General features: G+C 40.8%; 1 protein-coding gene across 5 annotated transcripts; it reads left to right on the forward strand.

Moving 5' to 3' along the window:
• The first annotated feature begins 1,447 nt into the window (after nucleotides 1–1,447).
• Nucleotides 1,448–24,275, forward strand: CLPX (caseinolytic mitochondrial matrix peptidase chaperone subunit X). Of its 5 annotated transcripts, none has more exons than XR_014229162.1 (14): nucleotides 1,448–1,586; nucleotides 5,704–5,864; nucleotides 7,375–7,492; nucleotides 12,635–12,789; nucleotides 13,637–13,796; nucleotides 15,013–15,054; nucleotides 16,082–16,258; nucleotides 17,108–17,272; nucleotides 17,675–17,763; nucleotides 18,321–18,485; nucleotides 20,055–20,354; nucleotides 20,856–20,948; nucleotides 21,211–21,493; nucleotides 22,403–22,468. XR_014229162.1 is itself a non-coding variant. In XM_082321180.1 (14 exons), exons 1-13 carry the CDS (start codon nucleotides 1,517–1,519, stop codon nucleotides 21,319–21,321), a joined length of 1,806 nt encoding a protein of 601 aa, XP_082177306.1. In that variant the 5' UTR covers nucleotides 1,448–1,516; the 3' UTR covers nucleotides 21,322–21,367; nucleotides 22,403–24,275. The 5 variants fall into 5 exon arrangements, 4 of the variants coding, with proteins under 4 accessions (XP_082177306.1, XP_082177304.1, XP_082177307.1 ...); XM_082321180.1 differs by having other exon boundaries at nucleotides 21,211–21,367; nucleotides 22,403–24,275; XM_082321178.1 differs by having other exon boundaries at nucleotides 21,211–21,317; nucleotides 22,403–24,275.

Below are 24,275 nucleotides of genomic sequence, written 5' to 3' on the forward strand. Positions count from 1 at the left end.
TTCCGGGTGCTGCGCCCGCCCCGGCCACGTGACAGCGGAGAGGAAACGCGGGCGGGGCGGAGGGCCCGCCATTGCTGCCGAGGCGGAAGTAACCGGTTCCGGCGCCATCGCTGCCGAGGCAAGGATCACGTGGCCCCGCGGCGGGGCGGTGATTGGTCGGCGGGCTGTGAGGGGCCGCGGCCGCCATTAGCGCCCCTCGGGCGGGAGCGTCTGAGGAACCGGTCGCTGCTGTTGTCGCGCCGGTTCTTCACAGAATAGGGTTTTAACCTAGGGAAAAAAGGCACGGTAGACCTCTGGGGGTGCTTTATTCCGCTCTCTGCCGGGCGCAGGCGTCACTGTGAGCTGCCGCTGCCATGCAGCGGGAGAGCGCGTTTTTTTTTTTGATACACGTGAGAAATCCCGAGTGATTTCAGTGAAAGCACCGGTGAGTGAAACGGCGTGTGTTCACGTTGGGGTCTTACTTTTAATAGAGTAGGTTTTATCCCGCTCCTTTGATCCGGGTGTTGTGCAGCGCTTGCTCGTCTCATAGGAAATCTGGATCTTTTCATCAGCTGGGTCTATTTGAACAAAGTTTGTTTTAAAAAAGCTAAATTCAAGGGTATGCAGGCCAGGTAACAAACGCGTATTCACGGCACATGTGACCGGTACCGGCTGGAGCCGCTGCCGCTCTTCCCGCCGTGCTCTCTTCAGGTGTGACCTGAACGCAAGGCAAACGCCAGAGGCCGGTGGGTCCCTGAGCCCAGCCTGCTGCTCCTGCCGAGCTCCTCAAACACCTCCTGAAAGGAAACACAGCGCTGGGTAAAGACCAGTTGGCATCGATTGGCTTTGTTTAATTGGTACGAGACAAATAGGAGCGGAAGGTGGCTTGAAAGAAACGGACCGATAGATACCTGACGGTTGCAGGTGCGTTCTCCATGAGATACTCTAAAGGATACGTTTGATTAGATAACGAATGTATTTATGCAGAGTGGTGTTCCCTGCCTGAAGATCACCCCGTGAGAGAAGCATCGTTTTCAGCTCTCTCCCAAAGTTGCTTCTTTTTGCCTACAGTTGCTCAATGCTGTCTCAGCTTGATTTTTCAAGAAAGGCTTTTTTAAAAAATTATTTCTGGGATCCAAGGGAAATATTTTTTTCTCATGAGGAAGCAGAATTAAAAGGCAGGAATCACCTGAAATAACGCGTATCGGGGAGAGTGCCTGAGGGGCTGCCGCTGCCCGGACTACATTTCCCATGATGCACCGCGGCGGGGTCGCCCCCACGCTAGGACTACATCTCCCATGGGCCCCCGCGCGGCCTCCGGGGCGGTGGCGGGCGCGGCGCCCCGCGCGTTGCCCGCTGGGAGCGGTAGTCCGCCGGGCGTGCGTGGTGACGCCAGGCGGCAGCGCGCTGCCGTCACTGAGGCGGCGCCGCGCGGGGGAGGGGGTGTTTACGGCGCGGGTGGGGCGCGCAGCTCCGCCGCCAGCGAGGCCTAGTCGGCGGCGGGGGGAGCGGGCCGCGCCGGGCCCGCGGCCGCACCATGTCCGCCTGCCACAGCTGCGCCGCCGCCGCCCGCCTCCTGGGCTCCACGCTGCCCTCCGCGCGGAGAGGTAACCGCCGTCCTCCCCTCGCCGTCACCCGGCCCGACGCCGCTCCCCGGCGGGGCCGGGCCCTCCCTCCCGGGGGCCCTGACGGGGCCGGGCCGCGGCGGCCCATTCCGCTCCCCGCCGCCTCCCTGAGGGGAAACCCCATCCCCTCCGGCCGCCGCGGGGCTGTCAGCGCTCCGCGCCCCTCCGGCCCGCCCTGCGGCAGGGAGGCGAGCCCTCCCGCGGCCCGGCGCCCAGCGGCAGCCGGCCTGGGCAGCGCCGTGCTGCAGCGCTGCGATAAGGGCTTCGGTTAGGCAGCGGCTGGCCGCTTCGCCCTTTTGCCTTTTTTGCCATTAATCTTTTGCCAGCGTCAGCCCGGGCGGTGTGAGGGGCCGGCCGGCGGCGGGTCAGGATTAAGGGCAGTATTACACCCTGTGAAGTTCTGGAAAATTAGCCCGCACTGGAATATCTTGGGAAATGCGATGCGCGAATAGAGTTTATTTCAATGGGAGTGATTTTCAGCAGCAGTTGTCCCCTGTCTGTTACCGTGCAGTGCTAGTAAATGAGCTTAATTAGCCGACTGATTAAAAGCCTGCCTTCTTTTTACAGCCTAAACTTGAAATACTTCTCACAAAGGCTTGGGCTCAGTTAGCAAAAAGTAATTGTTTCCAACTTGGCAGAAGGGCGATGCTGTGCAAACCACTTACTAGAAGTTGAAGCGGAGGCAGGCTGTTACTTTTTTTCCTACTTTTGTCCTTTTCATCATGTTCTTGTGGGTAGCGAGAGTTGACATAGTATGTGCTGCTTTTGGTGAAAGGCAGACCCCCCCCCCCAAATTTTGCTGAAATCTCCCTTGTTGCCACATTTGCAAGAAGATTTTGGATGATTGTACCCTCAGCAATAGCCTTGACGAGTCAGGGGTGATTTATTGCCTTCAGGAGGTGAGTTAACTCATTGCAGTTGACTTTACATTTACAGCTCTGACGTCACCTGTGCTGAAAGGTTTAAACTGGTACTTTCAACTCCAGCCTGTCTGGCCTCATGTAAACAATAAACTTTAAAGGAAGTAACATTCTGAGTTAACTTCAGAATTATCTTTTTTTAAAATTTGTATTTTTTTTGGTCAGAACTAAGGTTTAAAAAGGATATGTAAAAGAACAAATGAGACTAAAACACAGATACAGATTAATAATCTTATTTATGCATCAGCTTTCTGTGAAAGTTCTTTAAAAAAAAAAAAATCTTATTTTGTTGCATTTTTGTTGTAACAGATTATGTCTTCTGCCCGGTACTTTGTTTGCTGTTGCTGGTTGGCACAAACTTGAGAGTATTCAGAGTGCGTGGATCAGTCTAGTCGATCAAGTGTTGTGTGGGACAGAGAGGAGACTTCTCTTTTGTCACGGTCTCCCTGTCACTTCCTTGGGCAATAGATTCTTCCAAGACATTTGAAGCTTGGCCCAAAAGTGAGTGTTTCTTCCCTTAAATCTCAGCTAAAGGTGAATAAGGCATGAAAGGAGCCTCCTGTTATTTCTTGACGCACTAATCTGTCCTGGAGAGATGCCATTGCTGCTACCAACATTCTTATGTTAGGTACAGGTCCTTTAAATTTACTGTTTCAAAAAACCACCGAAGTCCTGACTGTGTGTGTGAGCAAACGCTGCTGTGCTAGCCAGCTGTTGCATATTTGAACATTTATCAGTATCTGGATCATTCAGTGGAAGCTGCCAGGCATTGGGCTGGAATGTTGATTTCTCCAGAAAATCTGCCTAAGTTGCAATAACTTTCTTACTGCTTCATTCTTTAATTATACAATGCTATTTTGTCAAAAAAAAAAAAAAAATCACTCAGACCTCATGATAAGCACAGGGGCAAGGCTTTTCATGTTTAGCCACAAGCTGATGTAGCAGTAATATGATTTTTTTTTTTTTTTTTATTCTGGTTTAGCCTATTTACACCCTTTAGAGTTCAGCATGTGTAGCAGGGTGAGTTTACCGTTCCTAAAAGGCTGGCCAGCTAAGACTTTTGTGAGAGCGAATTTAACAGCAACAAAAGCGTGTCAGCGTGGGTGTAATGCTGCTGGCTAGCCTGGATCTGCTGCCGGCGTCCCGTCAAACGCCGGAGGCGCAGCCCCACAGCTGCAGCGTTTCTGATCGATAGCTGGGCACAGGCAGTAACGTGGCACTTGCCAGCTCAGTACTTGACACTCTGTGTAGTTTCATAGTTCACCCAGAACAGTTTTCAGTGCGTTTTCTGTGTCACAGGGATGCTCGGAATTAAAATCGGTGAGCTTTAGTCTGCGTGCGGTGCTTAGCGGTAAAATGTTTGAGTTTCTGTATTAGTGCTTCGTCCTTTCTCCACGGGCCAAATCTCCCTGTATGGCAGGAAAGTTGTGTGACTTTGGGTTTTATTCAGGGACGCTGAGGTGATTTGGTTTTATTTTGTTAAGGCGTCTTTTCTCAGTTCCCTTCAGAAGCGGTAAAGCAAATGTCAGTAAAGGAACCATCAATGAGGAATAAGCCCCCAAGACCGGGAATTAATGCAGAACAGCTATTGCATTGTAAACGCTCACCACAGCTTATTCTCTACTGACAAGGGCACTTGGCACACGTAGTCTCCAGAGTTCTCTGCAGATTCCGTTGAAACACCACAACTGCTTGTGAAAGTGAGCCAGTATTTTTAAGTTTACTGCGATATTTTCGTAGTTTATGTAGTCTAAAGCGTCTTGCTGTGTTGCCGTGGCACTCAACAGAGGAATTTAAAATTGGAAAGCACATTGATCGTTATTCCTCCCTCACATTTACAGACAGAAGTAATGCTATTACAGATTTTTAAAAGATTACATTTTTAGTCGTGTTAAAAATAACTGCAAACCATCTTCAAGTTCAGGAATCTTTAGCAGCATATAAGTTAATAAAACAACTTTAAACCTCATTTGACACTGTCTTCTCGGTTGTGACTTTGCAGAAGCCTATGAGAGTTTTCCTGGTAAATTTAGGCTCGTCCATAGCGCTTTTCCTCTTTATTTTTCTGTTTTCCTGTTACAGTAGCAAGGCGAATTTTTTTAAATGTCTTCTTTCAACTACGATTCCAGCTCTCAGTTGTCATTGTTACCTCTTTCAGAGCAAATGAACTGTACACCTCTTGCCATTCTTACTGGTTTTTATTCTTTTTTTAGAAGAGTTTTTGGAGTTTTCTGTAGGATTCCCTCATCTCTCTAACAGTAAAACCCATGTATTATCAGCAAGTTTTTAATTGTCATTGTTGCTATATAGGTCTTCTGTCGGTAAGTCACAGAGTTCTTATCAAAACCAGAGAGCAAGTGAGAAATTTGCCACTTCAAATGAGAGAGGGAGATGTGAGATGGATTCCAGGCTCTTGTCTGTGTTGGGAGATGTTGAAATCACAAGCATGACATATGTTGATTCACATCATACCTAGTCATGAAATGTAATCCTACCCGCTGTTGCAAGCGGAGGAAGAGGCTGTTGAGTTTCTCAATGAGTTTTTTTTTTCACGTTGGCAATAAGCTATTTCAACAAAGTTAAGATTACGCTGAATTTACTTGTGCCTGTCTGTCAGCACGTGCCAAATATGACACTACCTTTCAGTTTTCCTCAGGACCTTTTTTGTCAAGCGGTACCTCAAATTCCTGGAAACTAGTTTTTAGTAGAGTTCACAAGTGAAAGCCAAATCCAGACGTGCAGTCCGTGAGTGAGACACTTCTTTAGTAATTTTTGCGTAATAAGGAGACACTTCAAAGGTCTCCCTTTTATTTCAGGGGTTGAATTATTTCACAACGAGGGCTGGATGTTGATTGCATTTATCATCCTGAGGATTGGTTTCATAACTGGGATGTTCCCTATTTCATGACACAATGGGACTCTAAATTATCTGATGTTAGAGGACATGGAATTACTTTTGGGTCATTTTGGGACAATCCTGGCAGCTTTTAATGAGATGAACGTTGAGGTGGTGAAGAGAATTTATTCCGGATAACTGAAATTTGGATGTTCAGAGCTGAGTTCTGTTGCCAAAACCTCTAAGCTCCATTTAATGTAAATAAATTCTGGGGTTTGGTGGTATTGGGATTAGAACTAGAGTATTTTTAATGTTTAATTTTCATGTTTTCATTTTTGTTTAGGTATTACTTGTGGTCGTACACGCATCCCTGTTTTAGGAAAACTTGGGACTTTTGAAACTTGTTCCCTAAGGCGAATTCCTCTTAGAAACTTTTCGGAAACACCAGCGTATTTTGCTTCAAAGGATGGTGCAAGCAAGGATGGTTCTGGAGATGGAAGCAAGGTAATCTCCACGCGTTAGGTTTTTCAATGGTTTATATAAAATGCTTCTTAAATGTTCTTAGTACATTTTTTCCTTACTTAAAATCAGAATCTTCTTGAAATTTTTGCTAACTTTAAACATTTCTCATCCTTCAAATTGCTACAACTGACAGTGAAAAAAAAAAAGATTGTATTGTGAATTTGTTAGCAGACAAAGCTTAAAAAAACATCCCATAATGCTTTTCCCAGTTTTATAAATCTTTTTGCCTGGTGTAAAGGACACTTGAAAACTTTGTAGAATGTTACAAATCCACAACAGGTTTCTGGATCTCAGGAAAGAGTAGTAGTCAGAACTATTCTCCTTCAAAAGCCTTCTACTCCCAAGTAGACTTTTTAAAGTAAGTACATTTTAGAATATTTTTGTTTTCAGCACTGATTTGGTAGTTGTATTAAGCAAGACAAGTTTGTGAGGAGACTAGCTTTATTCCTGTTAGTAAATTGCGATCTGTCTTCATCCTAGTCTTTCTCTATAATTATAGTTAATAAACAGCTTCTTCAGATAAATGATTACCTGAGAATAAAATTGCTCTTTAGTCAGCAAATAAGAGTTTGAGAGTTCACAGGCAACAACTTCTCCTTAGTGTGGCGTGTTGTGACATCTGAGGAACTGTCCGGATGACACAGGTGTGTTCTGAAGGTTCAGATTAAACTTCTTTAAAAAATAAAGAAGGAAGGTAAAAAAATTTGAATAGTCTTTTTTTCTCGAGAAGGGTTGCGATGAGAAATGAGTAGGCAAGCAAGGTTTAAAAAAATGGGGAACTGCCTTAGAAAAGGGAAGAGAGATCTTTGCTGTTTCCTGAAATATAGTTTTTATTATTAATCAAAGTACAAAGGCATAGAACGGATATAGATTTAAAAAATGTTAACCTTTAACACCACTAAGCAGGGTAACGCGGAGAAAGGCAAGTAGGTCTCTGTCAGGGAACTCTGCCTTAGAAATAAAAAATAAAATATTTCCAAGCAATTTCTGAGATGCTTGTTTTGTAGGCCATATCTGCCCTACAGCCATCTGCCAGCATAGCTACATCTGTCAAGGACGCGAGAAGAGTTGTGGCTTCAGAAACCCTTAGAATCAACACAGTTGCGATAATGACATTACTCTCTCTATAAGTATGATTTGTTTTCTTCTCTGGGGTTAGAATAAATTACATTGAAATACACTATTAAAACATTCTTGACACAGTTTAGCTTATTGTGCTAGTGCCAGTCAAGCAGTTCTAATGTAGATACGGGATGCCTCTTCCACGGGCATCCAAAATTGGCAGACCTGGGAAATGCAGATGTCTGTACACTTCAAAACGTTTATATTGTGTGGTTCTAAGTTTTCAAAGCCTTTAAAAAAATCCTGACGATAGTTATTTTGTCATTCAGCTATGGCAATATTGACATTACTGGATTCCATAAACACGCTGCTAAATGCCTCATGTAACAGCTCCATTGTTTGGGGCTAATTGTCTGGAAATCTTTTCTAGAAGTCTGTCGGTGAGGGGGGTGGCAAGAAGTCAAGCTCTGGAAGCTCTGGGAAAGGAGGGAACCAGCTGCGCTGCCCGAAGTGTGGTGACTTGTGCACGCACGTGGAGACCTTCGTGTGTAAGTTTTAATGAATACTTTCTTTTTTAAATAGACACAGATGTGACTGTATTTGTGATCTAACGTAGTCCTGATAGCTAAGTTTTAGCCTACCTAATGAGTGTCAAAAATTTTGTTATGCTTAGTTTGGCCACATTGGCGTAGGCACGTATTGTCTGGGTGGATACACGTGTGTAATTTCCTGTGATGTGTGGTGGAGCAGAATATGGTAGTGGAATTTGGACGGCAGCTGTGAATATACAGTTTTAAAATAGTTCATTACATTTTATGCAGTGGAAGAGATGCTGACATAAACAATACCATTTTAACTACTGATATTTCTTTCTGTCTGTTATATAGAAGTATACTTATCTATATATATGTTTGTAATCTCTGTCCTTTGTTTGCTAAATAATAAAACTTTAATCCTGTGTGTACTATAACCAAAGTGCTTATCCAGCAGAGGAATTTGTATATGACAGATGGCTTACTAGAATGGTCTTCTGTGGCAAAGTCAGATCCATTTCAAATAGGAGGCTGAAACGTCCAAATAGAAAATCCAAAATGTGTCAGATGCCTGGTGTCCAGCAGCAATAGCTACTTTTTTTGAAGTACAGTCCAAATTAATGCCAGTTATGCTTTAGGTTCTATCAGACCTGAAGACATTTCTCCTTATTTCAGCGCTAATGAGACCAGCCTAGAAAATAGTTGTCAGAAAGCAAATACCCATTGTCAGTTGCTGGGGCTCAAGGAGGAGGTATCAAGTCAGAATCAGACTGGTGCACTAAGAAGCTTAAGACAAGGTCAGCGTAAACTTGTTCAACCGTTGTTAATATCGCAGTTGGTGAAAATAATGAGCAGATGTGCTATTATTTGCTGCTACTTGTACGAAATACTATTTAATAAAAATGGTCAAACATGAATCACAAGACAATTCTATAATAATAGTATTTATTTACATTAGATAAAAGGATCGGTCCTCAGCTGCTATTTTTTTTTTCAGAAATAATAAGCCTTTTTTTTTTTGTTTGAAACTATAGGCAACAAGGTTTTCTAAAAAATTTGGCACTAGTTGATGGAATCAGAAATACAATCCTGTGTGGTGTTCAATATGTTGGCTTCTCCCTGGACTAGGTGTGGTTGAGAAGAGTGGCAGGATTTTTAACCTCATTTACCTTCCTATCAGATGATTCATGAGTAAACAGAGACGTTTTGAAGCTCTCTTGCTTCGCTGATATGTCTGCTCCCCTTGTTGCTGGAGGTTGTGCTTTTATGTGGAAATACCATTCAGGCATCGTCCCAGAGTGGAAAAAAAATCACTGTGTATCCCTGGAAAGCAGAGGTGTGATTTAGTCTATTGTCGGTGTTGCTAGGAATCTTTAAGCGTGTTTGAAAACCTTCTTAGGAAGAGGGCTTGTTCATACTAACATTATGGGAGAAAATATCTAGGATGCGCAACCTCAAATTCACAAGCAGCGATGCTGCGCTTGAATTGCGGCACCGGAATGGCACAGGTACTGTAAACAGCTTGGGACTGGAAACTCGCTTTCTACTTGTAAAAACAGTGTTGCAGCTGGTCAAATTTGTCAGAAGCTTGAAAGTCAAAATATGAGGAAGTCTGCTTGTGAATTATTGAGTGTATTTACTTTTCTCATCCTTGCACGTTCTGCTCTGAGGCTTTAGGGTTTTACAGCCTTTAAATGAAGGCTGTTACTAGTTCAAACTAAACACAGTGTCACCAGATAATGGAGTAGAGTAGACTTTTTTGTTCATCATGAGAACAGCAGTCATCAGTTTTCTATTAACTGGTAACTTAAAAAAATTAAACCAAAGATTGTAATTGCTCTAATTTCTCAGAAATTCCTAGAGTTGTGGTTAAGTTTTCTCCGGACCTGTGTCTTTCTGGTTTAGTCTGTTAATTTGAGCACATGGCTTCCCAGCCAAACTGTAGAATATAAAGCAGCTGGAAAACAAAAGAGCTAACTTCTAATTATCTTAAAAATTATTTAAAAAAAGAAAACAAAAACTACTAAGAAAAAAAAAATCTGTCTTGTTCTGCCCAAAATGAATGGGTTGCACGTTGTATTAAACGTACAGTAACTTGATTTTTCAGATAAACCTTTGATGTTGCTTAGTCAGGAAAAATGATGAATTCACTCAATTGTGGTTTGAATTACCAAACTGCAGAGCCTTGGGTAAATATCTAAAGCCAAAGGAAAATACGCAGTTAGCATTTGTTTCAGTTCTTAAATACTAGGTTTTTCAGTCATCTTGAGAGAAGTAGGGAAACAAAATACTGAATAAAAGCCGCATTTGTTAGTAAATTAATTGCCATTGCATGATCAGTGTGACAGGCTGGCTGTTCAGTGAAGTTTGTTTTTAACAGGGCTTCACTTTGTATCTGCAAATCTTGCACAAGGATTTGCTGGGCAATGGTTTTCCAGTAATTAACAATTAAGGAAGAATATGATGCAAACAAAAAGGAATTTTGCCTTGACACACTTTCTCAGCAGCTCCTGTATTGGTTTGGGTTATGAGACTGTGTGAGGAGAGTTTTATGATCAGTGAAATAAGATCTGAGCCTCAGATGTAGAGTGAAATCCAACAGCTGATTGACATGGGGAGCCTTAACTGTGTGCTGCTTTTGCTGTCTCCACCTGATGCCATCAGGTTTGCTCCCATCCTCCAAAGCAAGACTTCCCCGCTGCTGTACACACTTAACAGGCAAGAAGCTTCCCTGCTCTTTTTCCTCACGTCTTTTTACCTTATAGCAGTTTAATAATAGCCCATTATCTCAACCCTAGAAGTGTTTTTAATCCTCCAACTGTTTTGGCTTCCTGTACGCATTGTAAAAAGCCGGCCTTTCTCTTTGGCAAGGTCAGCTCGTACGGACTTCAGAAATCTCTTTGCCAATGCAGCCTCTGTGGTAATGTTGCCTGAATCACTTGGCTTGCATTTTGCCACACTGTCAATATTTGCAGATATCTTAATGACAGTGAGGTAACTTGACTTGAAGGCTCTTTGCAGTGCTTTTATGTGTTTGCTAAAAGAACATATGAAAACACACCAGTATTTAAGAATAGCAAAGTTGCTTGTAATTTTGAATGCTCAGTTTGGGGGAGATAGCAGTACTTAAACTTCGTTTCCTTGCATTTCAGAGAAAACTTCTCAGATTTTTTTTGTTCTGTTAAAACTCACATTGATACTTTTTTCCAGATTGCTGTGTAGATGATAGAAACTGGCCGGTTTCACAGCTGTGTTTTGATAACCAAGTCTCCTCCCCAAGGCACCCCGTACATCAAAGTTTCTCTGTAACCATGGTCCCTGTTGGTCTTCCGGAAAATTAGGAAGTTCTCTAATAACCTTCCTGTCTGCTGCTTGCAGTAATTGATAAAAGTATACTCTGCACAATAATATTTTTTAGTGAATGATGTTTTAAAGATGCACAATAGAATTCTTATAGCCTGCTCTTTATTTTCTATTTTTTTTTTAACCATTCCTGTGGATCTATAAAGGGGGCAAGTATTCTCGTGGCTATTCCTAATAAAGCTATTAGCATTGCATTGCATAAGGAAAGACAACAGCCTCCTGGCAGTATAGTCATTAAGAGGATATTATTAATCTTAATTATTAATGTTTTTGTATTTAATTATTTTAATAATAATTAATTATTAATCTTTCTAAGATGTTTTCAGTGAGCATTGGGAGAAAGTTCGGGGTTTTTTTCCCTGCCATGTTGTTGCTAAATAATAGTTGTGTAAGAGAGGTGGGTGCATGCAGGTGGTTCTCCGTTGCATACTCGTCAGGCAGATAACAGTAATTTGGAATATTGCCAGGAAAACTTCCCAGCTGTTACACAAATTTTCTTTGGAGTAGAGTTAATAAAGCTGTGATGGTCACAGTGTTCTGTGCTGCATTATTAAAATAATCTGCTGGTCTTACTTTTACAGTCATAAGGTGTGTTTAATATTAAAAAAAGAACCCCACTCCTCTTTTGCTGATGCCAGCTCTATGGGAGGCACTGAGAAGTTATAAATAAGCAGCTTGTTTATTGCTAGAGGTTGTTATTAAAATCAGCTGCTACTACAGTGTTCAAGCCATTTTCTAAAAACTTTTTATGATTTCAGAAGATTGACATTGGAGTTTTTCATGTGGTTGTTTTGCTACATTTACTTTGCTTTCAATTGAATACATTTACTAATATATTTACTTTAAATCGGTCCTATTGCACATGATTTGCATTTAATAGCATAGCAATATGGTCAGAAAAGATCTATTTTGGATTACAAATCTATTTTTCTCTACTGTCTATTTTTTATTATTTCAACTTCACTTTTCCAAAGGAAAAAAAAGCAGTGCAAGTTCTAGCTTGCAGGCTTTTGAAACCAGTCTTTGCAGATAACGTGATTTCTTGAGACGTGGTTCACAAAGTCAGCGGTAGGAGGGCTTGGCGTTTGGAATCTGAAAGAAATTTGTTCTACTCTTGACAGTCAAAATAAATAAGCAAAAGATCTTGCAAAACATCAAAGTCCTGATCATCTCTTGCGTACCACAGCTGCCTCTTGTTGGGATGAGCCCTTTGTGTGACCCCGCTGTGCTCCGTGTCCTGGGCGTAGGTGACTGGAGCACGCTGCATAGTGGTCCACAGCCGGTGGGATGCAGAGACCGGGAGCTGCCCCAGCTGTCCTTTCCTGAACCTGCTGCGTGCTACCTTTGATGTCGTAGATTGCTTCCCTGCACCTTAATCTGTCCCTAACCACAACTTTTTTTTTTTTTTTTGCCTGCTAGTTTGAGGTTAAGGAACAATTCCTGCATAGATAGAAGCCCTCGTTAATTTTGCATCGCTCTGAGATGCAAAGTTTCCTCTTCTGAGTGTAGTGCCACTGAATAAGTACAAAATAGATTTTTTGCTTTTTAATCCCTTGTTTGGTTGCTGCCCTGCGTTGTGACTTTTTGGGTGAATTACATTCCCTCTGTGTCAAATTTCATAGTCCAATAATTGCTTTTAAAGCTTCTAAGGTGAATGAAGGGGAGGTGTTGTGTAAACACAGAGGTGGCTGTGCCGCCTTACAGGTGCTTGTCCTGTGTTTGAAGAACTCAGGCAGTCTGAATGAATGCTGTCTAAGCAATTCCTCTTACCGTTTTGTTTTACTTTTTCTGCAGCTTCCACCCGTTTTGTGAAGTGTGAAAAGTGTCACCATTTTTTTGTTGTACTGTCAGAGGCAGACACAAAAAAGAGCATCATTAAAGAGCCCGAGTCAGCAGCAGAAGCTGTGAAATTGGCATTCCAGCAGAAGCCACCGCCTCCACCGAAAAAGGTATGGTTCTTAATTTCACCCCAGTGTTTCCTTGTATTACAGCATGGTGAAATGCTTTACTTCTTAATCTGCATCAGGTGTGTAACGGTCTGCTGTGACAGAGCAACAGACAAGAAAGACGATTAGCTCAAGATTAAACCTTTGAGAGCTATGTGGCCCAGCAGAGCACTGATAAAGGGAACAAATAGATCCAATAAAAGTAGCTGGGCTTGTTTTCCTCTGGCTTTGTCTTGTGATTGAAGTCTAGTACCTTCATTTTCTCCTTGTGACCCTGAGACTAACCTCAGCCCTCACCAACCATAGTATCTTTTGTTTCCTGCTCTGGCCTCATTTTCTGCACCCTAATGTTAGCAGCTTCTTTCTGTAGTTGCTGAACCTTTTATTTGGCCTGTTTCTGGGTGAGAACCGTGGCTGATTAGCTTTTGGCAGTGACCCATCTTAAGTTATTTGGTTTCCCTCTCCCGAATGGTGAGGGAGCTTATTGTGTTTCTCGGTTGCTAGTGAACTGTAATGAATTCTGAAGCTGTGTGTGGCTCCTGGTTAGATCTCTTGTAAGACATTAATTGTTCTTGAAATTTCTGTTCCTCTGACAAATTTGGGTGAAAATGACAATGACTTTAAATATTAGTAGGGGAGAACTGACAGACACGATACGATTGTGTAAGTACCATGTTTTTAAGTAAACTTATTGACAGGAATGTATTTTGTATGTTAGATGTTGGGTTTCTGTTTCTCGGTTCTGTAATGGTTGGTTTAGACCAAAGTCCATCTTTGGCACAATATACTATTTTTCCTTTTCTGCTACAAGGTGATTTAGAAGTGTTACTAAGATTGAGTTATTTTTCAGATTTATAACTACCTCGACAAATACGTTGTTGGTCAGTGTTTTGCCAAGAAGGTGCTTTCAGTTGCTGTGTACAATCATTACAAGAGAATCTACAATAATATCCCAGCTAACCTGAGACAGCAAGCAGAAGTTGAAAAGCAGACGTCTTTAACACCGAGAGGTTTGTATGATGTTTGGTATTTTTCTGGTCAAGTAGAAGTTATAATTTCAGGGCCCTAACTTAAGAAACCTGAGAAGGGTTTTACCTTGACGCTAGATGTTCTGTAATTGAAATGATCTAAAAGAATTTCTACTAAATCTAATTTTCACTCTATGTGAACTTCTGTGATTTATTTAAATAGTAATCCATAAGGTTTATGATGCCATGGGTATTGCCTACGGTATTACATGGTGAGCATTTTTTACTGATGCATGTTATTAGGTGTGTAACTTTATAAAGTGAGCCTCCTAAACTTTTCTTTCTAATCTCATATACTGCTTAACAGTAAGTAAATCTGCTGCTTAATCTGCAAGCAACAATGCAGATCATGAAGACAATATTTTGCAGAAGTAATTTGCTGAATAGCTACCTTTCTAACCTCGCTTGCCGCTGTTGGCAGCATCTGTTGGTCGCCATAGTATTGTTCCATATCTAGCGGGTGTAGATGGAGTTACTCTTGGCAGTACTTTTGCTACTGAGTAAGTGTGTAGCTATGTTGATCTAATTTATTTTTAGAAGTAGGATTAAGTTACTGTCTCTGATCCAAAATGTACCTTGATTTTTTATTTTTATTTTTTAAAGGTGTTTTGTTCTGTCTTGCATTAAATAGTATGCTAAGCAAACAAATCTTCTTTGTTTTTTGAATTTATGTGAAGAAGTACTTTAGCTGAGGGGGAAACATGAGTAGCGCTGTTCTGGTAATGGTAGGAGAGCAGTTGTGTACCTAGCACAGAGAAGTTCCTGACCCTCCCCAGGAAGACAAAATGGTACACGCGCAGAGGGACTGGCAGTGAATGTTTATAACGGGTAGTACTTTGAAATATGCGAAATCTTACATTGTAGCACTCAGATATAAATGTGAGAGTTTAAGGAAGCCTGTTCAAAACAAAATTGCATTATAGAATTTTTTCCCCCTTCTATAAGTGGTCTTAAAATGAAAATCAGAGGTAATAGATTGTTATTGTTTTAAGAAGTAGAAAGCTCGCTGTCATTTTAAAAGCATGCAAGTTGGGGTTTGGATTAAATTTGAGAGCAATAAAAACTAACTCGTGGGGATTTCTTGTTAGAAATACATTCATACACAGTGATGAGATGTATTCAGAAGAGGGCAAGAGGTGGAGAACTTATAAGCTTTTATAAACTTATTTTTTATTACTGTTTTCATCCTCTCTCTTAGAATTAGAAATCAGAAGACGGGAGGATGAGTACAGATTTACAAGTAAGTGAACTCTCTCCTCATGTCCTCCTCTGCAATATCTACTCTTTTGATGTTAATGTAGAATAGTCTTTAGTGACTGCTAGTTTGAAATGCTGGGCAAAATCCTGTTTGCTTTTCTTCTGTGAGTAAATTTAATTGATGGCATTGAGCATATTTTTAATGGAGGTGACTAGGATCTGACTCTCTACCTAGTTCTAGGTGGAAAGCAAGTAAAATGTAAAAGATACCTTTTATGACATTGGTTAAATAATTCTGTCCTTAGAGTTGTTCTCAATAGAACAAGTGGAAATTGAGATTTATTTTTAATTTAGAACAGATGTGTGATTATTTTAATAATGCCACAGAAGATAGGATGGGAGCTAGATAAAAAGGGGAGTTAGGCAACTGTTTTCTGTGGGGTATTTGTACTCTGAAAAGGCACTGTCACCTTGAACCTCAGAATGCCTTTTTTTTTTTTTTTTAATCTGCATGAGGTCAGTCCTGTTTATTTTCAGTCTGCAGGAAAAAAGAAAATCCAGCTCAATCTCCATGTCTGTGTGCAGAGACACAACCTGTAACAACTGAACTAAGACAAGTCTTTAAGTCTTGAGAGTAGACCTGTGCATTGCTTTTGTAACTGTTGTAATATGCCAGTTCTTGTACTTTCTCATCATAGAGATCAACAGTTTGGGTTTATTTCTTCTCATGTTAAAGAAAAAAAAAAGTTACAGTTAAAATGAGTCAATTTGTAAGGACTGAACATTTCTCTAGCGCTTGTTCTTAATGTAGAGGAATATTTTTAGATAATCCACTCTACCGCTGGAAATTCTTTTCATATATACAAATATGTGCTTGTGCAAAAATATGATTGGAACTGATGTTTTTATAATAATTGCACCGTATTTCTGTTGCAGTCCTGTGTCTAAACTTCTGTACAGATAGACAGAATTACAGGTTTGCAGAACAAAACAGAAGAACTTTTATTGTGTATTTAAGGTAATGGCAGACCTTGTCGGTGCTCAAACAATACTGCTATTGTTCTCTTCAGAACTACTGCAGATTGCTGGAATCAGTCCACACGGTAATGCTTTAGGAGCATCGATGCAGCAACAAATGAACCAGCAGATACCTCAGGAAAAACGGGGAGGAGAAGTACTAGATTCACCCAATGACGACATAAAACTTGAAAAAAGTAATATTTTGCTGCTTGGACCAACTGGATCAGGTATACAGCTGCATGTTTTTTATAGGTGTCGGATTTTTCTTAGAGTTGATTGTTAATGAGCGATTTTTCTCTTTTGTGACTATTCCAATTTGGTGCATAAAAAGCTAACCCCCAAACTGGGGGTTTGTGCTTTTATGCCGTGGTAACAAGCTGAGCTACATGGCCTTGAAAAGGAAGGAGGTCTAGTCATGTGTGGGTTTCTTTTTTTTTAATGCCTGTATTTACTGACTGATTATAAGATGTAACTTTCACTAAGCCGATATAAAACGCATTTAAAGTTTCTCTGCGTTAGATGGCAAGTTGAGATGCTGTGGTTAGTGTTGTTTCACCTCTGGGACAGGTCACTTATAAGGGGGGTTAAAAGAGAAATTATATTTGTGTGTTCAGAAGAAGTGGGAGTGTTTGTGCTGAAGCGATAGCATTTTACAGAATATTTGGGAGAACGTTCACTAAGTAATATCTTAATTTTGCTTCTCCCCAACTTCAGAGGAGGAGCAGTTGGACTTTGCACCGCCCCCTGAGTGTCTGCAGAGGGCTACTGGTTTATTTAACCTTTTAATCTATGCATGTACATGGATTTTGGTTTATATATTGTGTGACGTTTTATTTGTGATACTGTATGCATTTCAAGCTGCCTCAAGTGTGTAGTATTAGTCTAATGCAGAAATACAGCTTGCCCAACATAAAAACTAGTCTGTATGAAAACTGGCTCCCTTGGAAAATATGTGAATACGCTGGCGTCATTCAAAATGTCTAATGATAGTAATGATGATCTTATGGTAAATATCGGGGTTTGTGTGCTCTAGAGGAATGTATGGCAGATATAACATGCAGTTTTTATCTTATCAGGTAAAACCTTGCTGGCTCAGACTCTGGCTAAATGCCTAGATGTACCTTTTGCTATCTGTGACTGTACTACCTTGACTCAAGCTGGCTATGTTGGGGAAGACATTGAATCTGTTATTGCAAAACTCCTGCAGGATGCCAACTACAATGTAGAAAAAGCTCAGCAAGGTAAACTTGTACGGCGTGTTTCCTGAAGCTCATTCATAGGCTGTTAAGCTTGCCTAAGTGTTCTAAACTTGGAGACCATCAGTATTTCTGTAATTTATTTTCCTGTTTCATGTGCCTGAATTTTAACATGTTAAGTCATAAATAACAAACCAGAAAAGAGCTCTAAATAAAAATAAATAATTAATTAATAAATAAATAAATTTATAAATAAATAAAAATAAATAAATAAAAATCTCGTAGTTTTTGTTTTTGCCCATAGTTGGACAAGATTGCTTACATTTTTACAATTTACAGTATGGCAGTAGAACAGATTGCAGCTATCTTAAATTATGTTCTTTCCTATAAGTTCTTGTTTTTCTTAAAAAGTGGAGTCTTCCTTAAATCCATTTTCTGTAACTGCAGGAATTGTTTTTCTGGATGAAGTAGATAAGATTGGCAGCGTTCCTGGTATTCATCAGTTACGGGATGTTGGAGGAGAAGGTGTCCAACAAGTGAGTACTTCTGTGGAGTGATTTTACTTTGTAAGCGAACAGCCCATCGAGCCTATGTATCGTCCTATCACGTGTCAAATAGCGCGGGAGTGTATAGCGTCATGGTTCTTCAGTTCCTTAGTTATTAACCTTTGAATCCCTCATCTTTCCTCTTCACTTTCTTCATTCCAAAAAAAATCTCAAAAGCAACTCTAGACCGCTTCATAGAAATGTTTTAATTGAAAAACATCTTTGCAGCTTTCAGATAGCGAGTTATGTAATGTAGGCAAGAATAGACAATATTTTCCATTTTTGACAAAACTCTTAAAGCAATTCTTGCAATTCTTTACTAAGTGCGGCTCATAATGTGTACAGGAGTCACATGAAAGAAAGATTTTTGTCTGTCCTTGAGTGGGCTCGTTTGTCTTGTATGGAAAGCTGATTTCTTATTGTTACTATAAAGGTATAAGGGATTAAAAAAATAAAGTACATGTGTGAAAGTAAGCACAGTATGGTGTGCCTTCTTACATGATGCTACACAGTGGAATTCATTATATTGTTTATTCTCTCCTCCTTAGGGCCTGTTAAAATTACTAGAAGGCACAATAGTAAACGTTCCAGAAAAGAATTCTCGTAAACTACGTGGAGAAACGGTGCAGGTTGACACAACGAACATCCTCTTTGTAGCTTCTGGTGCTTTTAATGGTCTTGACAGAATTATCAGCAGGAGGAAAAATGAAAAAGTGAGTGCATGAGGCTGTATTTGAACTGAAAAATTATTATCTTAATTACTGTTCACAGTACTGACTCCTAAAGGTCTTGCTATATTTGTAAACCCACTAAGTTTGTTTGTAGAGCGGTGGTTTTCCATCTGTTATCTGGGAACCTGAGGTCAAGCCTAAGAAAGAACAAGCAAAGAACAAGCCTGTTGCTGGTAGGCTTAAATAGCTTGCAGTGGTCTCTGCTTCCACAGAGAAATGTTTAGCATATGCAAACAGGAAAAAAAGGGGGGGTGGGAGGGAAGTTTGAAAGCTGTTGGCAGAGGACTTGCTGTCCGTACGTAAGTGGTTGTCGTGGTTTAACCCCAGTCGGCAGCGGAGCCCCACCCAGCCGCTTGCTGACTCCCCTCTGGTGGGATGGGGGAGAGAATCGGAAGGGTAGAAGTGAGAAGACTCATGGGTTGAGATAAAGACAGTTTAATAGGGAAAGCAAAAGCCGCGTGCACAAGCAAAGCGAAGCAAGGAATTCATTCCCTGCTTCCCATGGGCAGGCAGGTGTTCAGCCATCCTCAGGAAAGCAGGGCTCCATCGTGCGTAATGGTGACTTGGGAAGGCAAACGCCATCACTCCGAACGTCCCCCCTTCCTCCTTCTTCCCCAGCTCTATATGCTGAGCGTGACGCCATACGGTGTGGGACAGCCCTTTGGGCAGCTGGGGTCAGCTGTCCCAGCCGTGTCCCCTCCCAGCTCCTTGTGCCCCCCCAGCCTGCTCGCTGGTGGGGTGAGAAGCAGAAGAGGCCTTGACTCAGTGTAAGCGCTGCTCAGCAGGAACGAAAACATCCCTGTGTTATCAACGCTGTTTTCAGCACAAATCCAAAACATAGCCCCATCCTGGCTACTATGAAGAAAATTAACTTTTTACATTATTGTCTTGTGTTTCTTAAAAGCAGAATATGTGAAACAGTTCTAGCAATTATAATAGGATTTCTTTCAGTTGGCGTGTACCAAGTACGAAACTGAGAAATCCTTTGGATATCAGTAGAAAAAAGCTTTTACTGTTGGTACTCAGATAGTTTGAGCAAATGGCGCTAAAAGCTATCATCTTCTTAAAATACAATGCAGTTCACTGTTTTGTATATTAATGTCTGGGGACAGAGTTCTTCTGGGTGCAGCTTTCTGACAAAATGTGCGCCCTGTTCCTAACAACAGAGGAGTGACTGAAATCCAGATTACCGTTTATGATAATTCATGTAGCTTTTCATGTAAGCATACTGGTGTGCGTTTGCTTTGCTGCTGAAGAGCCCTTTTTAGTGTCACTGGTATTTGTAAACTTATCAGGACGCATTACAAACCTTTTTTTATTTTAAGAAAAACTTGCTGATGTATTGATACTTTACTGAGGGAATTAAATGTTATCAGGAACTGATTGTGTGCAAGGGGTCTGATTTTACTAAAGTAATTTCTTGAGCTTGAATTAATGTGTAATGGCATAATCAGTCACTCCAGGCTCTTTAATGCACATGGAATGTGATTTAGTGATATAAAGAAAACTTAACTATTATAGTTCTGTAAGCATAACACGTTTGTTTTGCAGTATCTAGGATTTGGGACACCATCCAATATGGGAAAAGGCAGAAGGGCTGCAGCAGCAGCTGATCTTGCTAATATAAGTGGAGAGTCTGATCCGCATGAAGATATTGAAGAAAAGGATCGCTTGCTGCGTCATGTGGAAGCCAGAGATCTCATTGAGTTTGGCATGATTCCTGAATTTGTGGGACGTTTGCCCGTTGTGGTTCCTCTGCACAGCCTAGATGAGAAAACTCTCGTACGGATTCTTACTGAGCCACGAAATGCTGTGGTTCCTCAATACCAGGCACTTTTCAGCATGGATAAGGTTTGAATTTTTATTTGATGACTCTTCAATATTCTTGTTTATAAATACAGTGTGAAAGCGGTCCAAAATAGCAACTGAAGTAATTTCTTCCCCCCACATGTGCACCTCCCCACTCTGAAAAAAAGTAAGCTAACCTGTTAAAACCTGGTGGGTTTAGATTGGATAACTGTGCTTGTGGGGCAAGTAATCTGGAAGTAGTTGAGCTGCTCTTCATGTTTACATTCAAATGGACATCCGTGACCTGGCCTAAGAGGCATGAAGAGCCACCTCATGTACTGTAGAGGTACTTACAGGAGTTGTAGGTAAAGGGACATAGTCGATACTGGTAACGTTAGTCAAAACCGACGCGTAGCTGAAGCTTTATGTATGTAGCTTAAATATTCTGGTCTGTAACAAGTAAATTGCTACTGTTGGTTATTTTCAGTAACACTTGCACTGTCGCGCTCAACACAGCGTTATAAATGAAACGATTAACTAAACTTACCATTTTTCTCTATGTAGTGTGAATTAAATGTAACTGAAGATGCGTTGAAAGCTATAGCCAGACTGGCCCTGGATAGAAAAACTGGTGCAAGAGGTCTCCGATCTATAATGGTGAGTACATTAAGTCTCATATTGAGTAAACGAAGCTACCTGCGTTCGTGTGTGTGGGCCTGATCGTGACAACTTTCGGTCAAAAGCTCACTTAGTTCTGGGTCTCATATGGATTCAATAAGGCTCTTCCTAAAACTGGGGGTATTCAGAGTTCTTCCAAGAAAACTCTCTAGCTCTGAAAATCACTTGCTAACCGTATTGTTATGTAGAAGAGGGCATGCAGAAATTTTTTTTTTTTTTTCCCCCCTCTATTTTCTTGTAGGAAAAGCTGTTGCTGGAGCCCATGTTTGAAGTGCCCAATTCTGACATTGTATGCGTGGAAGTTGACAAAGATGTTGTAGAAGGCAAAAAAGAGCCAGGATACATTAGGTAAAACCATAACGGAAGTATCAGAACAGACGAGTAATACAGCCAGACAGGTATTCTGATGTTTGCTGTAGGAACAAGCGTATGAACACAAAACCATGCACACAACCTAAGAAGGATCCAATTCTCTGTATACTGTACACAGCTGAGTAGTGCCTATTCTGTCCTAGAGACTTTGGGTTTGTATTGCTTTAGTTTTTAAATAGAAATGTAAAATAAACTTATATATGAAGTTACTTTAAGCCTTCTGTGTGTGTGTATGCCTCTAGAAATAGAAGTAAATTATAAGCATCATAAGTTAACAGTAAAAATCTGAAGTTTAATTGTGACTGTACTGAAATTTCTGAAAGGGAACTTTTTCCTTCCTCCTCCTACTTTCTACCACTGAGGTGTGGTTTGTTTTTCTTTTTTATCCAAGCTCCAGGCTGCTGCAGTTTTCTTCTCCATTGCTCTTGCAGCAGTGGAGAGCCACAAAGGCACATCTATAGATTTGCCGAACTCTTGTTAAAATAATCAGTTTAATGTTGTAAAGATTGTATTATGGTAATGTTATAATGTGGAATGCTGAAAGCACTGGACAAATCTGGATTTAAAAAAAAAATAAATCTTAATTTTAGTGAACAAAGGATGGAGTTGAGAGGGGATGGGTCAGGTTAAAAACACAGGCCTGGAATTTAGGAACTCTGGCTTGGTTTCCACCTCTGACAACTTTTTTGAGTACGTGCTTTGTATTCCTCTGTGCCTGAAGCTTGGCTCAGCACACCCAGTGTCTCAAAGGGTATGACTCTGACAGCAATGGTTGCTTTAAGTGATTTTGTAGAGCACCAGCACCCATGTTTGCTGAAAAGTTAAAATTTGCTAATTTAATCAAAAGGCTATTGAATTCAGTAATGAGACTGCATACTGGTAGTAGTGTAAATCTGCACAGCACCGTTTTCAGATGAGAAGGTTGTTCAGCAGGTGGATGCTTGTCAGAACTTTTGTCACTGGGGCACTTTGCAGGTGGCATGTTTACCAGAAGCTATGGAAACTGTCTCCGTTCTTTTCCTCAATTTCTAAAATGTCTGATCAGTTCGTTTTAATTATAGGGCTCCCACTAAAGATTCGTCTGAAGAAGAGTATGACTCTGGCGTTGAGGAAGAAGGCTGGCCTCGACAAGCAGATGCTGCAAACCATTAAATACTGTCAGAATGCTCGCCCGCATAAAGCGCGCTTGGTTATTTCCTTACGATTGCCTCTGGCTTCAGTCTGATACTAAAGGCATTGGATCTCTCTCGGATACGATACGTGATGAGGAACTTTATTAGATAAATCAGATCGTGTATTTTATTGCAACACCACATTGATTTCTTTGATGGACATTGTGTGGACTTGGATGGCATAATGTTCACATATGAATTGTATATTACACTTGTTCAATTAAAATGTATAGCAAATATAGCAGCACCTGGATCGCTCTTTTGAGGAGTTAAAACAGCAATGCAGGTGCTGCAGATAGTTAGATTTTACAATAATGTTACTCTACAAATGGGAAATCAAGATTAATAATTAGTAGAGGGTGAATAAACTCTTAGCTCCTCATACGACTCACAGGGGGTTGCGTTCAGGTCAGTGTTAGATTTCTGCTGGTGTTTGAAACCCGATGGGTGCTGGAGTGACTTGTTACATTGGTGGGGGAGGAAGCCCTTGCAACAGGATTTTGGAAAAAGTGGGACACACTTGATGACACTGTTGGGAGATTTTGCTAAAATGTGACACTAGTTTGTTACAGTAATTTGAATGCAATATCAAATAATATCCTTTCCTTCACCTCACCATTAAGGAGTAAGTTTCAGTCACCTTGAATACTGTGAAAGAAGGTGAAGTCAGTAATTTGCTAATTTTTCCAGAAGAGTAAACAAGATTTCTAGGAAGCGGTAAGCCATCTGAATTTGGACGAGAAGTCGACATAAATTTTTAAATATTAATGTTCTAATATAGTACATTTTGTTTAACGTATTGGAACTATCATGCATCAATTTTTTGGTGCCAGGTATTTGCCCAACCTATCTTATAATGTTAAGAGATGAAAGAAGTAAATGTATAATATTTTTGATGTAATCAGTAGTGATTGTTCACATGACACAGTGCTTTTTAAGTTATACGCTCAAATGCTAGTATTGCATCTTGTGGTCTTGTCTTTGATTTTTAGTCTCACAGCAAAGCAATCCTCCCTCTTCTGCTCTACACCAAAATTAATCCAATCCTTTAGGAAAGTCTTTGTAAAAACACTAAAGGACCTGTATGTTTTTGATTTGTTTCAGGAATTAAAATTGTTGCTTACAACTTTGTTTTGTCCTTCAGTGATACGTGGACTTAAGTTTTACTGACCCCTTTTTCTAAAATTTTAATTCAAGCTATTTAAATAAAACTTCCATCATTCTTTTCAGTCTAGTGGATGTTCCAGGGCAGGAAAGGATACTGCAGATGCGTTGACCCTATTTTGGTTGTTAATTTTTGTCATGTAAATTTTCTGTAATCCTTGTGTTCTTACCTAGAAGCAGCGTGATGTGCAGCTGTAGCCAGATGCAACAGATACTTCCCTTAGGATTTCAGGTTTTTCCAGGTTAAATGACCCATAATGGTTTGGAGAAAGCTGCGTTCGGAGTTGAGGATATTTCCAGGAGAAGCTTAGTCCCCGCAAAATGGGAATCTGTGGTGAACTATCTGTAACTGCATCCTCACTTTCCTTTTTGTAGAGTGAAAAAAACCCTATAACCGCTTTTATTTCTGGATCCTTTAATTCAAATCCTTTTTTTAAACGGATTGAAAAAAAACAACATTTTAGGCGAAACCGTTCAACAACTTAGTTTTGAAAGTTGTTTGGAATTATGTAACCAGGAACTGTTTTTAAGGCAACAAAATGCAGTGTAACTACAGTTTGTACTTCACCTCTGGCGTTTGAATAAAACAAAGCGAATA

The sequence above is a fragment of the Platalea leucorodia genome (assembly GCF_965183815.1).
Source record: "Platalea leucorodia genome assembly, chromosome: 9".
Lineage (NCBI taxonomy): Eukaryota > Metazoa > Chordata > Aves > Pelecaniformes > Threskiornithidae > Platalea > Platalea leucorodia.